This window comes from Cervus elaphus, chromosome X (genome assembly GCF_910594005.1).
Source record: "Cervus elaphus chromosome X, mCerEla1.1, whole genome shotgun sequence".
Taxonomy (NCBI): Eukaryota; Metazoa; Chordata; class Mammalia; order Artiodactyla; family Cervidae; genus Cervus; species Cervus elaphus.
In genome coordinates this window covers 144,724,027-144,740,268 of record NC_057848.1, presented here as the reverse complement: position 1 = coordinate 144,740,268, position 16,242 = coordinate 144,724,027, and the positions used below count along the sequence as shown (strand labels likewise).

The 16,242-nt window shown below is 39.9% G+C and overlaps 1 protein-coding gene across 1 annotated transcript; it reads right to left on the bottom strand.

Annotated features, from left to right (window-relative positions):
* On the bottom strand, nucleotides 1–13,187 carry TASL (TLR adaptor interacting with endolysosomal SLC15A4). The gene is made up of 2 exons (XM_043896180.1): nucleotides 12,950–13,187; nucleotides 1–1,175 (listed from the first exon to the last, which is right to left on the bottom strand). Exon 2 carries the CDS (start codon nucleotides 1,172–1,174, stop codon nucleotides 272–274), a length of 903 nt encoding a protein of 300 aa, XP_043752115.1. The 5' UTR covers nucleotide 1,175; nucleotides 12,950–13,187; the 3' UTR covers nucleotides 1–271.
* Between the last annotated feature and the right edge of the window lie 3,055 nt (nucleotides 13,188–16,242).

Below are 16,242 nucleotides of genomic sequence, written 5' to 3'. Positions count from 1 at the left end.
TGTATTCCCTTATATGAATCATACCTTCTTTTGTGATCATTTTTATTTTTGCTTTGTTTCCGTACAGCCCTCACTTGGAAGTCATTATAGCTCCTCTCCCCACATTCCTTCACATGTAATATTATGAGATTTCCTCTTAATTCATACCTGACCTGCAACCAACCTTTTCTTCTCTACCCCTTGCCAACCCCTTCCTGCACATTCTCAGAATAAATGAATACTTGTTGCTTAGGATTTGAGTAGTTGAGAAAGAGCAGTGGAAGCACCCTCTCTATGGATTCACATTGCTATACTGAGAAATATGGAGACTCGGTGTGCTGATTTCGGTTGACCCATACTGTAATAGGCGGTTAATGACGATATCCCTGGCTTTCGAGATCTCCAGGTTCTTCTCTATAGAGACCTGAATACTGATTTGGTCCACGTTTGTCATGATGAGTTCAGATGCCAGAATCTGGGTAGGTGAACTGTCATGAAACCCAGTGTCCATAAAGTACTGCTTATACAACTCCACCAGCTTCTGCTCCAGGTATTCATTCAGCACGGCATTCGAAATAGGCTTCTGCATTTGCAGGCTGTTTTTCTCTTTGATGCTGGTTATTCTCCAGTAGGATGAATACCGCTGGATAGGGGTGGGTGGCAAGTCGCTGGGCTGAGTGGACATGGAATCCTCCATGGACAAAGGAATCTCAGATGATTTCAGCAAAGGACCATATTGAAAACTGCCCTCAGAGGGGAAATCGGTTGTCACTGAATTAATGGCCATCACCTGGCCCCCTGCAATCTGTAGGTCATTGTAATTCTTGCAGATACTCTTGCAGGAAGGTGGGACCAAGTAGGTCTCTTTGCTGGTGTCTCTGTATAGTTCAACTGCGGCCAAGTTTGGGCTTTCATACACAGGATTGGGGTTTGTTTGCAGCACTGTGATTCTTGGATTTCTACTATGTTGGCTCTCTCTTGAATACACTGAAGAAATGATCTTGCCAGAGGATTTGCAGCTCACATAGAGATTTTGGACTTGTGTTTCATCCACGGAGGAATAGGAAAGACTGGCAGCTGCTGTGGCTTCCATCTCCTCTTCCTTTTCCTCAGCCACTTGCTCATTAGAAGATGGATAACTCCACTGGATGTCATTCCGGTACGCAAGTCCACTGAGATAGCCTTCTGACAGCATTCTGGAAAGAGAGTGTGTGAGTTACAATGGGGGACAAGAAGATGGGAGTCTCACAAATGGGCAGCTGTGCTATCAAGAAAGTAAAGGGCAATAAATAAGTTGATTTCATTCATTCCCCAAGCTCTTACTCATTCTGTACCTGCTGTGGTACCAGAGCTGGCATGTGCTGGAGGTACAAAGATGAAATGGACACAGCTCCCTCCTTCAACAAGTTTCTGAGTAACAACCTGGAGTGAAGGAGGAGAGATGACAGGCTATGTCCCAGAGAAGGTGGCATTTCAGATAAACTGAAGCCTAGGAGTTCCATCCCTAGTCACAGAGTTATAAGAAATTGATGAGATGGCCTTACATGGCATATATAAGACACTGAGCCTAAGCAGAGAGGGCTGGGGATGTCGACTGAAGTTGAATCCTAAAGGGCCTTGGGCGTCGGGCAAGGGCGTCTGCCTTCTGCCCTGAAGGAAATGGAGAGTGATTGAGTAGCTGCAAACTGGGGAAGCAGCATCACTAGTGGGTTATGGAGAAAGGAGGGAATTGGTGGCAGATTCTACTGAAAATGAGAGCTATATCTTGCTCATCACTGTATTTTATTCTTGGGAGCTAGCGCAGTTGTCTGCCTTGAGGAGGAAATCAAAGGATCCTTAACTTGAATGAAATAATGAACAGCAGTGGCAGGGTATGAAATTAACTCACTGTCAACCTGTCATGAAGGACCATGAAGCCTTTGTCTCCCTTTGCTGCCCAGGATGGTTTTCTTGCTCTCTCCGTCCTAGTTTTTACTGCATGTCCTGGAAATGTTCCTGTGCCTGACTGACGTGTTTACCTCTACCCCAGTTACCAGGGAACTTTTCTTACTGTGAGCTTTTCCTCTGCCTGCACCCGTCCCCTCCCACTGTCAGCAGTTTTCACTGGATTCTAAGGTGACTAGAATAGTACTCTTGCCTGGAAACTCGCATGGATGGAGGAGCCTGTAGGCTGCAGTCCATGGGGTCACACGAGTGAGACATGACTGAGTGACTTCACTTTCACTTTTCACTTTCATGCATTGGAGAAGAAAATGGCAGCCTACTCCAGTGTTCTTGCCTGGAGAATCCCAGGGACGGCGGAGCCTGGTGGGATAGACTGCAGCAGCAGGATAGACTGGGGGCTTCCCAAGTGGCTCAGTGGTAAAGAATCCACCTGCCAATGCAGGAAACCCAGATTAGATTCCTGGGAGGAGAAGATCCCCTGGAGAAGGAAATGGCAACCCACTCTAGTATCCTTGCCCGGGAAATCCCATGGACAGAAGAGCCTGGCAGGCTACAGTCCGGGGGGTCGCAAAGAGTCAGACACAACTGAATGACTTAACAGCAGCAGCAGAATAGGCTGGAAATCCACAGCTGCGTTTTCCAAAAGAGACACTCTTGACAGTGGAACAAGTGACAAGTGCAAAGGGAACTGACCTGCTTTGGCCTCGAGGGCTGGGCTTCTAAAACAGACCCATTAATTTGAGCCTGAAACTGACAAGTCATATTAGAAAAGGATTATCTTAACCCTAAGGATTCTTTTTTTTTAATATTTGCATCTCTTTTATAGTTATGAAGTTATTTTCCAAGTTAACATTTTGATTGTGTAAAGTTAGTATTATGAATGTAATGTACTTAGTGGGCTTCCCTGGTGGATCAGCGATAAAGAATCTGCCTGCCAAGGAGGAGATGTGGGATCTAGCCCTGAGTGGGGAAGATCCACTGGAAAAGGAAATGGCAACCCACTCCAGTATTCTTGCTGGGAAATCTCATGGACAGAAGAGTCTGATGGGCTACAGTCCATGGGGTCGAAAAGAGCTGGGCGTGACTTAGCGACTAAACCACAACCACCAATGTTTTCAATGTTTATATCTTTTAGGGGGAACTATTCCAAAATATGTTCAGAAGATTTATTAATGATTTAAATGTTTACTGTATCCCGGGCACTGGCATGTACCATGAACCTACAAAGTTAAAGGTCTTCAACACATCTGTGAAGCGATTCTTGTCTGCTGGACACACTTATAACAGTAAGAAAATGTTCTTTCCCAAAAAAACTTGTGTGGTTCTGTTCTTAACAAACTGAACATCCAGTTGAAAAGGCAAATCTTCTATACATGAGAAGATAATTAACAGAGCAAGAAAGTTTATCCTAAGGCTTCCTAGTGATGCAGTGACCTCACGACCCTCCCACTTCACTCCACCCAGATTGCAAGTGGGGTCTTCTACCTTCAGGACCTAAGACTATCATTGTGGAAAATCAGAGCAAAACCACATCTCCCAGCTTTTGAGTTGCTAAAGAATCTTTAGAAAGTCTTGGTAGAAATCATAGTTTTAGAGAAATGAATTTTGGGATTCCATAACCTGAGCTTTTACCCTTCAGAATCCAGAACCCTAAATGACTGGCAGCTCGGTCACTGAGCCAAGTGGCTCAGTGGTAAAGAATCTGCCTGCAATGCAGGAGACCGGGGTTCGATCCCTGGGTTGGAAAGATCCACTGGAGAAGGAAATGGCAACCCACTCCAGTATTCTTCTCTGGGAAATCCATGGATAGAGGAGGCTGGTGGGCTACAGTCCATGAGGTTGCAAGAGTTGAACGCAACTAAGCCACTACCAAATGACTTAGGGCATCATATTGACATATCAACAATAGACTCAGTGGATGGAATCCCTGTGGAGGGAAAGAGGATGGCACCAGACAGATTAGGGGAGCCCTGAGTAGATGAGGCCTGTGCCCTAACCTCCACATAGAACCTGAGGAACAGGAGGAAAACCAACCAAATGGAATGCCCGGGTGGACCAGCCTAAGGCTGCCTTGTAAAGTCTGCTTAGGTACCAGCATGCTGCCCAGAGCCTGCAAACCTGGTGAAAACCTCCATTGGGGATGGGCAGATTGCAGACATGATAGTTGTAGAATGTTAACCAGGGGCCAGGTGAATGATGAGAACTTACCATGGATGCCCATGTGACTACGTGACAACAACCAGAAATGTCCCCACTGCGCCACCTCCCTCCCACCCCCAGCATCCCCAGCTGATGCTATGGCTTTATGGAAGCAAGCTGGAATTCAGAGGCCAGCCCAAGCCAGAGGGACCCCTGAAGTGACTGTGATTACTCAGAATGTGAGCCCAAAAGCAAGATCACACTGAGGGAGAGAAAAGCAAAGATTTTTAGGAAAAATAATGGATTAGACATATACCTGTATTCTTTATCCCCCTCCAAACTTCACTAAAATAACAGTAAATTGTTTTTTTAATATAATACATGAGAAAAGGGAGAACAAGAGAAGAGACTAGAGCAGTTATACTTTAGAAACTGGAAAGCAGTAGATCAGGGGTAGATGACTTAGAGAAGCAAATGAAAAATCTAGACCAGTGCAGTCCAACAGAATTTTCTTGGATGATAGATTGATCTACATATGTGTTGTCCAAAATATTAACAGCCATATGTGACTATTAAGCACTTGAAATGTGGCTAATGAAACTGAATTTCACTAATTAATTAACTTCATTTAATTGAAACTAAAAATACCATGTGGCTAAGGAAGATCATCAAGGTGATAATGCAAAATCATTCTTGAGTCCCCCTTGTTCCCATTCAGCCATTATCCCAAATCACCTGTTTATCACATTTCTTTTCATATTAAATCATAGTGGATTCTTCTCTCATTTTATGCGGCTGATGTGTATAAGTTCTCCAGATAACCTCTGCTCATTCACAGTAGTGAAGGAAGTGGATTTTGTTTTGAGTAATGGCCAATACCTGGATTCGATCCCTGAGTCAGGAAGATCCCCTGGAGAAGGGCATGGCAACCCACTCCAGTATTCTTGCGTGGAAAATCCCACGGACAGAGGAGCCTGGCGGGCTATATATAGGCCATGGGGTCACAAACAGTCGGACGTGACTGAGCAACTAACACACACGTAAAAGCCTCTTTGCCCTATTTATCATGGGCTGAGAGCTGTGTTGATACCTTAATTCTGGTAGAATAAGAGCCCTACCATAGGGCCCAAGGCAGACCAATACAGTGGTAAGACCAATGATGGAAAAGCAGAAAATGTGTCCTAATACCAAGGGACAGAGACACCCATGCCTAAAGGAACAAATTCCTATGAGAAAGGAGTGAGAGAAAAGGTCAGGGAGGTATATTGGGACATGCAAGGCTGAGGACTTTAAGTTTACGCTGAAGGCAATACAAACCTCTGGAAGGTAACCAAGGTTTTTCAAGGCATGATGTGATCTATGAATAAAGGGCAAGATGAATGTCAGCAGAATGAAATTGGAGTCCAGGACCCAGGTTAGGAGCTTCTGGATTCATGCCTACCTGAGCTGTTTAGGGGCAGGAGCCAAGAGGAAGGAAGCAGAAAAGGAAGAGAAGCAATGAACTTGAGAGGCCATGATTCCTGGACTTGGTAGTGAAGAAGAGAGAGGAGTCAGAAGTAACTGCCTCTAGGCATGCTGACAGTTGACACCAGCATTGACCAAAATGGAGAGATCAGGAGAAGGAGCCAGGAAAGGAGCTGATGGGTTTACTTCAGTTCGTCTTGAGTCAGACGCGGGGTAACTGGGTGCAGGTGTCTAACCGTGCACTGGAGATTCAATCAGGGAACTCATTAGAAGGCTTACTGTCAGTCAACAGTGACGTCGTCTCCCAAGTGTGGGCTGCAGGATTTTCTATCTGGAGGCTTGAGGAGCTTGTAGGGGTAATAATTTCTGTGGGGAACCTGCCTTGAACAGTACAAGGAGTAATGAGCCACAACAAGCTCTGCAGTGTCGATAGTGTCACAGAAACTACAAGAACTTCCAACGTGAGCAGGTCACATACTAAAAATCCACATTGGACATTGGAAGGTAAAATTTGGTTGCTATGCAGACTCAAAAAAAACTATTGAACTGGTAGTCAAGAGACTAGAATTCTAGTTCTGATCTTGATGTGGTTTTAGTCTAGTTAATGGCAGGTCTATAACAGAGCTAGCATTTACACTAGCTACAACCCAGACACTGTTCTAAGTGCCTTTTATGTACTAAATCAATGAATCCTCACAAAAATTCAAAGATGCAGGTACTATTATTCTCATTTTCTGTGTATCGAAATTAAGTACTATGTCCATAACCAGCAGGCATTCAAATGCTGATCAGTCAGAAAACAGAGCCCGCTAGAATCCCCTGGTAGTTCAATGGTTAGAACTCCACACTTCCACTGCAGAGGACCTGGGTTCAGTCCCTGGTTGGGGAGCTAAGATCCCACAAGCTGCACAGCATGGACAAAAATAGGAAAGGAAACAGGGCCCACGCTTGCATGTCAGTTAACCTCTCAGAGACTCAACTTCTTATCCGTAAACTGAGAATGTGGGATTATTATAGAATCCCCTCAAACTTTAATATTGCATGGGCTTTTGACTATATTAAGAGAAGAAAATAAGTGAGGTAAGCATTGCCTGTGTGCATGCTTCAGTTGTGTCTGACTCTTTGCGACCCTATGGGCTGTAGCCCACCAGGCTCCTCTGTCCATGGGATTCTCCAGGCAAGAACACTCGAGTGGGTTTCCATGCCCTCCTCCAAGAGGTCTTTCAGACCCAGGGATTGAACCTGTGTCTCCTGCATCTTCTGCATTGCAGGCAGATTCTTTACCGCTTAGCCATCAGGAAGCCCGAGGTATTACTCAGAATCAAAATCCATTTCTGAAAATGAGCAGCAGAGGGCAGCAGAGAGCATGCTAGAGCAGCTTTTGCAAGATTTTTCTCAAGCTGTGGAGAGAGTAATGTGTGAAACTCCTAAATTATACATATGTTAACTCATTTGATCTTTATAAAATCCCTTTAATGTACCACTAGAATTAGAATAGTACTATGTATCATGATATCTTAAAATTTTAAAAGAGAGAAAGTTATTTGGGTTTATTTTGATTAATTGTTGGCATTTTTCTTAATAAACTTCAGTAATTACAAAATTTTTAGAAGACCTCACCCTTCAAAGTTATTAAAATGATGTACTTCAAATAAATATTTGACTTAATTTTATCCGAGATGGTAAAACTTAAGTCAATGGATTATTTCAATTGTTCAAAGATATTTTATCACTTGAATTTTTATTTCTCATCATAGAAAAGATAGAGACCGAGATATATCTGGGGAATTTTCCATGACTGAGTAAGAGTTTGAGGGAAAATGGATACATGTGTATGTATGGCTGAGTCCCTTCACTGCTCCCCAGAAACTGTCACAACATCGTTCATCGGCTCTACCCCAAACCAAAATAAAAAGAAAAAAAAATTTTGAAGTGTGAAGGAAAAGACTTTCAAGGACATTTGCAGATGAGATGTTCCAGACAAATTTAGCCTCCATTAATCATTACCAGACAGGGGAATACCAAAATTAACCTGCTGTGCAAAATCACAACTTAGAAATATGTACTGAAGTGCAGCACATTGTTAAATCATTTACTTGGATTTCAGAAGAAATTGTAATATGAATTCTTCCTTCTATATTAGCACTTTTCAGAAAACTGTCATTATAACTCTGTACATAGACATACTTTTAATTTACCTTCAAACAACACAAGCATGGATTTAAAGAGAAAAACTCAAGAGGGAAGAGACTGGTAAGAGGAAATATTTGGAAAAACCCAACTTAGGGTTCAGAAAACTTTTTCTATAAATGGCCGAATATTTAATATTTTAGGTGTCTGTCACAACCAGTCAACTTGGCCATCATAGCAGGATAGCAGTGAGAGACAGCATGTAAACAAATGGGTGTGGCTGTGTTCCAGTAAAACTTTATTTACAAAAACAGACAAAGGGCCAATTTGACCCACAGGTTATGGCTTGCCTATCCTGACCTAAATCGAAATGCAGGTGCAGTAATTGGGATAGGACACAATAATAATCAGCAGTTGTGTTGGGTGCTTTCCAACCATTACCCCTAAACTTCCAGTAACACTGCACTGTTAGATGTTATCATTATCCAGGTTTTCCAAATGAGAAAACTGAGATTAAGATAGGACAATACATGTAAATCCATGGCTGATTCATGTCAATGTATGGCAAAAACCACTACAATATTGTAAAGTAATTAGCCTCCAACTAATAAAAATAAATGGGAAAAAAAGAAAATAAAAATAAAAGAACATCCAATTAGCATTAGGTAACTTACTTTAAAAAAAAAAAAAAAAAGATAGGACAAACGACCTTCCCAAGATCACAAAGCAAGTAAGTAGTAGAGGCAGGATTCAAGTTCAGATTTTCTAACCCCGAAGTGTGTGGTCTATTCTTAAAACATTACACTAATGCCTAGTTGAGAGCAGTTAATATTGCACAGTCATGAGAAGCAATTAGTCCTTCCAGGAAAAGGGTACCAGTCCCGACTCTTATGTAATAACAACCGTTGCCGAGGAAGGGAAGTAAAATGCAGTGAAATATAGAAAGAAAAGCTAAGAAAACAGCCAGTGCCCACCCCACAGGGCTACATGCTTGAGTCTGTTGTGTATCAGTGTTCATATGTCTTTGAGATATAGAAATAATTTCTATTCTGCTCTTTCTAAAAAATTGTTTTCTTTAAAAAGTGTTTTTACTTGGAGGATAATTGCTTTACAATGTAGTATTTGGTTTCTGCTGTACAACAGCATGAATCAGCTATATGTATACATATATCTTCCCCTTCTTGAGCCTCCCTCCCCACCCCCCTCCCCACCTCCCACCCCTCTAGGTCATCACAGAGCATGGAGCTGAACTCCGTGTGTATACAGCAGCTTCCCACTAGCTGTCTATTTTATACATGGTAGGGGAGCCTAGCTGGCTACAGTTCTTAGGGTCACAAAGAGTTGGACACACACACACACAATGTATATATGTCAATGCTACTCTCTCAATTCATCCCACCTTCTCCTTACCCCACTGTGTCTACATATCTGTTTTCTATATCTGTGCCTCTATTTCTACCCTGCAAATAGGTTCCTCAGTACCATCTTTCTAGATTCCATATATGTGCATTGATTTACGATATTTGTTTTTCTAACTTCACTCTATATGATGGCCTCTAGGTTCATCCACATTCGTCTGCTCTTTTAATCTAACCATATGACCACTTTCCTTAACTATTCCCACTGCTGTAGCCTGGCATTGCCTTGCCCTTAACTTTACAACCACAGGGTAATTTAATATTACAGATACCCTGTTTAAATATCAACAGCTCCCCATTACCTCCAGGATAAAGTCCACACATGTTAGGCCCTCGTGATACATGGTTCTTATCTGCCTTCTTCATCTCAATCTCTGCCTGTTCCCACAGGACCCAGGACCCCAGCCATGTTGGACTCCTCCCAGTTCACCCACACCCCATGCCCAACCCAGGCATTCATGCCCTTCTTCCTCTGTCCAAGAGCCCTGTTTCCCTATCCATCCCCATTGCACCACCACCCATCAAGTCTCATATCTCAACATTCCAGAGCCCCTGGCCATCCATTCAAAATCCTTACCCCTAAATTAGAAAGAAATTCTAAGTTCTTGTCTCTCCTACCCCAATATATTTATCAGGATTGCATAGAACCTCAGCAAAATCCAGCTGCTACCTTGAACAGTGAAATAAATCATTGAGACAGTCCTTTAAATGGAGTAACTGGCAATTATAGCAAAAGAAAAGCAGGAAGATGGAGGATTGGTAGGAAGCAGGGGTATTGAGGGATGATACTGTGGCAGAAGAGATCCTGTCCTTGAAAAGACAGTTTGCATGTATGCGAACTAAGACTTCTGAGAAGCTAGGTGGTTGAGACAGTGCAGAGAAGACCTCCATAGCCACACAAAAATGGAGGCACTGGATGGGACTGCCTCAGGGCATCATGGTATGTAACGTCACAGAAATAGGGACAGGAAAATGTTATTGTCTGTTTAATAGATGATCTTGAACCTAGCTAGTTGGGGTGCAGTTTAGGTCCCACCTCTCAGCATGCCTGCTTATGTAGGTCTGCCTTTTCATGGAAAATAACAGGCACAACTTATGTTAGCAAATAATTTCTCATAGTAGACATGAAGGTTTTTCTTGCTTGTTGACTATGTGCAGTCACTTCATGTGCCTCCAGGAATGTTTTCCCAGGTCAGATTTGGAGAAAACGAATTGTCTTTCAAGTAGCTTGGGCCAATTTATTCTCTCACCATCAGTGTCTAAAATTAACTCTTTCCACTGATATTCTTCGATACACTATTACTTTTTTTAAATTTTCCGATCAGATGAGCACATTTATTTTTGCCTCATATTTATAGTGAAGCAAGCTGTCTTGTTAAGATTATATGTAGGTGATATACCAGAAATGTTATTTTTTCCATAATGCCTCCATCCCCAAAATACTCTATTTCATCTCTTCATCTCTTTATTTCCCCTATAATCTAAATTTTAGATCCTTTCATTCCAGTCTATGTTTTTTAAAGATCTTGATTTGGGGGACTTGCAAATAAACCACTGAAAGGTTATCATTGAAAAACTTGAATATTACTTTGTTCTTAATCTAGTTATAATAATGAAACTAAATCTATGTTACATCAGGTTTTTTTTTCCAATGCATAATACAAGAACTTTACCCAAACAAGGTGTTTCTTTGGATCTCCTGCATTTTCCTGACTCTTATCTTTGAAAGTAACATGTTCTTTAGAGCTGAAAATAGCCATTCACTTAATCATACACCTTGGTTTATGTCCCTGTTATTTCATATTCTGTGGTATTTGTTGATGGAGGTTCTAAAATATTCCTTATTTTGTTTCATTTCCTGTTATAAAACATATTATTTGGGATTACCGATTCTTCTGTCAAACATGAAGTGATTCTTACTTAATGAGTTAGTTCCCAAAAGTCTAATTTGATGGCTAAAATAATCATAAGTCAAAAGGCCTCTGTTTTCCATATTAACATCAGCAAGTAAATAATTTTCTGTTCAGTTCTACTTAGATCCTTATGAACAAAGGGAGCAGCTACTTTCAGGGGCTTTATCTGGATATAAATTTCCTTATTTCAGAAAATATAAATTTTGATGCAGATATATTAGTAAATATATTTTTGTCATAGTTTGAATTTTTCTTCATATCCTGTCTTTATGTCTCACAAACAGAAAAATGAAAGCTTTTGATCACTTTGAATTACTTTAAAAGTATTTTGATACTAATGAAAGGACGAAAAAATAAGAAAAGCAATCATGATAGAATTGATACTAAATCTCCTTGGTGTTATAATTCTTAATTGTTAATTATATTTTTAATTATGGCTATTACCATTAACATTTACTTAATTGTAAGCATATCAACCAAATGCAATTCAAGACTGAATCCTGAATTAAAAAACTCTCTAGAGGACATGTGGATAATAGAGAAGTTTGAATATGGATCAACTATTAGATAATAGTATTAAGATTAAATTTCCTTAGCATTATAGTCATGTAGAAGATTACTCTTTTTCTTAGGAGATATGGGTCAAAAATTTGAGGGTACTGTCCTGAAATCAACAATATACTTTCAAATAGTTCAGGAAAAAAAACAACCTGTGTATGTGTGTGTTTATGTATATGTACGGAGAGAGAGAGAGACATAGCAGGAGAAAAAATAAATGTGACGAAATGCTACAAGTGATTACTAGAAACATGTGTGCATTGCACTATTGAACGTGTGTTCATTGATAGAAACGTTTGTTCATTGAAGTATTTTTTCCATTTTTCAATAGGATTGAAACTTTGCAAAAAAAACTTGGAAGGAAAGTAACTACAGTTAGTTAATGAAGGGAAATTTACATTCTATTGTGCTTATGAAGAGCTCAGAGGGACAATATCTTATATATCTAAGATAATCATTAGGTCTGTGGTTGGAAATGTTCTAGTAACTTGAAATAACTATTGAAAACATCACTTTGCTCTGAAATAATAAAATTAGCTCACATGTGTAGATCCCCCAAATTACCATTATAATATGAATGTTTTACACAAATTTGAAATACTCTCCACTCCTCCAGAAAGCTTTTCAAGCTCAGAAACACGAGCTTCTTACAACTGACGTACACAAAAAATGATCTAAAAATATGAGTATGAATATTCTGGTCAAACCAAGTTTATATTCAAGCACATAAAGATGTGCTCAAAAAAAGAATGAGCAGATCTAAAGATAATTCAAGCAAAAGCCCACTTGTGCATGTTCTGTCTTTAATACCAACAGGGAGACTTTTCCCAAATCACCCAGATGGCAATTTGAAAAGCTTCATCACTGTCAATCACATTTACTTAGCGTATATCCTGCCACACAGAAAAACACTTATCACAACTTCATCCAGCGAATAATTGAGAGTCACATTGGAATTTATTGTCATTGTATTCATCTCTAAAACTATGTTCCTGTGACCAAATTTTAGTTGTTCTGTCCCTGCAAAATTCTGCTTAGGTTTTTAGGCCTTCTTTAAAAGACGCAGATGCTAAACCTATGTAGAAATTAGCAAACAGTGACTGAAGAAATGACATAACAAATACTTGATCATACCAGTCAAAATTTTAAGTAAAAGTTTTAGAAATGTCCAAAATGTGAGTCTAGGTAAGAGAAGTGGAGGGTTTGGCTTAATTTCTCTTCATTGTCTAACTCCATTGAATACTTGCTTACATTCCCACTCACTTCTGACCTGGTAAATGAGAAAAGCATTTTAGATGTCATGAGATTGGATCTGAGTTCTGCTGATAAAGGGTTAAGAAAGGGTGAGAAGAGAAATGACAGATAGAGTTCACAGTCATAGGGTTTGTTGCCTCCTTTGCTTACCTTCACTAACCAGTCCGTGCCTTTGGTCCTGGAGAAATACCACGATTGACCATATAGAGATGAATAAGCCAGCCAGTGCTTTGACCAGAAATGTTCGCAAGCCTTTGGTGAGTCTACTTTCCCTGATAAAACCAATAAACTAAGTTGGTCATTGCCCTTGCCATTCTTTTTATAACTGATCCTATGGAAAAAGTTGTTTTTGCTCAAGTCTGATTTGTGCTAAAGAAGAGTGGGAAGTCCCAAGAAGGGGGGAGGCAATAACTGACAAACCCACATCAAGCCACAGAATGGTGTTTCTTCCCCTTTTTGAAAAATGAAACCTATCTATGAAACTGCCTCTTGTTAAAATAGTTTATTGCTACAAGTTATGTAAGAACCCTCTAAACATAAATGTATTCCTCTAACAAATTCCCTGGGACCCCTCTCCCAAAAGAGAGCCAAGTCAAAGATGATTTCTCAAATTCCGTCTCATCGTTAGCTTTTAATTTTTAAGAAGTATTATTTCTCAGTTGGACTCATAATTTTAAAAAATGCAAATGAAAAAAGTTTTCTCTCTCAAATTAACCAAGGTTTAAAAATTCAATAGTACCCTGAGTGAGCAAGGTTGTGGGGAAGGAGGCACTCTCATACACTATTGGTGAGATTATAAACATTTTCAAAAGGCAATTTTCCAGTATCTGTTATTTTCCAAAATTTTAAATATTCATACCCTTTGACCCAACAATACCATTTCTAAAAGTTATCCATGAGATATATTTGCACCTGTACACAAAGATATGTTAAAAGATATTTGTGGCAACTTTAAGAAACAACCAAGAAAAAATATTCATAAATACGATATTGTCCAAATACCTGGGAGTATATCCCTACTGTAGAAAATTAGTGAGGTAATTTTATGTCTAATAATAGGAAAAAATCTCCAAGATACATTGTTTCAAAAGAGCACGGAAGACATAATATGCTCTAATTTGTATTTTTAAAGCATAGACTATTTCTATAGGGATATACAAGAAACTAGAAACAACCAATTGTCTTTTGGAAATGAATCTTAATTTTCTACACTATATCTTTTTTGAAGTTTCTACTGTGTATATGTATAACTTTTCCATTTTAAAAAATAGTATTTTAAGTCACATTTAATTTTAATGCTCAAATGAATCTTTACTGAGTCTGTATCTTTACTGGAGGACAGAGAAGTCTGTCTGCAAATGGGTCAGTTATTCTAGCCCAAAAGCAGAAAAATATTTACAGTTCTCAAAATAATTTCACTAGTTTATCCTGATGGCTTCAAATAAACTAAGAAAGAGTAATCCTGTCCCAAATAATATCTGCTTCTGTTATCTTTTTCTACCTAACTCTAATCAAACCTAAATTCCAGACTCTGAATATGTAAACATTTCCACTTCAGTTCAATTCAGTTGCTCAGACGTGTCTGACTCTTTGCGACCCCATGGACTGCAGCACGTCAGGCCTCCCTGTCCATCATCAACTACCAGAGCTTACTCAGATTCCTGTCTATTGAGTCGGTGATGCCATCCAACCATCTCATCCTCTGTCATCCCCTTCTCCTCCTGCCTTCAATCTTTCCCAGCATCAGGGTCTTTTCCAAAGAGTCAGTTCTTTGTATCAGGTGGCCAAAGTATTGGAGTTTCAGCTTCAACACCAGTCCTTCCAATGAATATTCAGGACTGATTTCCTTGAGGATCAACTGGTTGGATCTCCTTGCTGTCCAATGAACTCTCAAAAGTCTTCTCCCACACTGTAGTTCAAAAGCATCAATTCTTCGGCACTTAGCTTTCTTTATAGTCCAACTCTCACATCCATACATGACTACTGGGAAAACCACAGCTTTGACTAGATGGACCTTTGTTGGCAAAGTAATGTCTCTGCTTTTTAATATGCTGTCTAGATTGGTCATAACTTTTCTTCCAAGGAGCAGGCGTCTTTTTTTTTTTTTTCCTCATTGCCTCTTTGTTCAGGTCTTTATTCAAGCAAGCATCTTTTAATTTCATGGCTGCAGAGATGGGAATAGCACTTAATGGGCTTATTTTATTCACCTTTGACCTATGACTTATCTTGAAAAGTTATACCTTTAAAAAGTATACTGTCATTTTATTTCTGTTAAAGTCTTTTTTAATTTGCTGCATTATTCCATGGAACATTACTTAGATCCATTCGAAAAGGCAATCTCCATGTATGCACCATAACACAGACAGTTTCTCTATTAGTCCCAAATTTGACTTGACCTGCTGCCACTGGAAGGAGCAGACTCGTTGCCCCAGGGGCAGGTTCATTTGCAGTGTAATCCTCTAAAATCAGGCCTAAGGATGTCTCCAGGTTTTTGAAGCCTGTAAAGCATTTAGCTGGAGGAGGTGGTGGGCGGAATTGGGAGATAGGGTTTGACACATATACACCACTGATCCCTTGTATAATAAAGAAGGAAATGGCAACCCACTCCAGTATTCTTGCCTGGAAAATCCCATGGCCGGAGAAGGCTGGTAGGCTACAGTCCATGGGGTCACAAGAGTCAGACACAACTGAGCGACTTCACTTTCACTTACTTTGTGTAAAATAGATAACTAATGAGAACATACTGTATAGCACAGGAAACTATAGTCAATTCACTGCGGTGACCTGGATGGAAGGAAGTCCAAAAGAGAGGGGATGTATGTATATGTATGGCTGACTCATTTTGTTGTACAGTAGAAACTAACAGAACACTGTAAAGTAACTATACTCCAAAAAAAAGAAAATTAAAAAACTTAGCTGTAAAAAGTCATAGCAACTTCAGGGCCAAACACTGTTTCATTTTATTCTAGTGTAGGTTCAATCATGACCAGATATACTATGAATATCCTAGAGTGGGTCTGACCTACCTCCAGAAACACTTTCTGATGGGGTCCCTATGAGCTCACCTGCAGTGCATGCCGTTACCACTCTTGGGGGTGATTCCATCTGCTCTTGGTTGGGTTAAGTCACATTTATTGTTTTATTCAAATACAAGCTGCTGAATTTTTATTATAGTCACTCTTGATTTTGTCTCTTAAATTACTCATTTTATGGAAATCATCCTTTTCCGCAAGTATTTCCTGTAATCAAAAAGTTGGCACTATGTCAAGTTTGCTCTTTTGATAAGACTTGAGCTTATGAATTTGGCTTGGAACTGCTTTCTGTTTGCTGACTTTAATAGAGCAGAATTACATCCTTTGTAGCTGAAATCTTATAATACAATTTTCTATACATCTGTTGTACGGCTATGCCTCTAAATGGATATTATTCCTGTTATTCAGTTG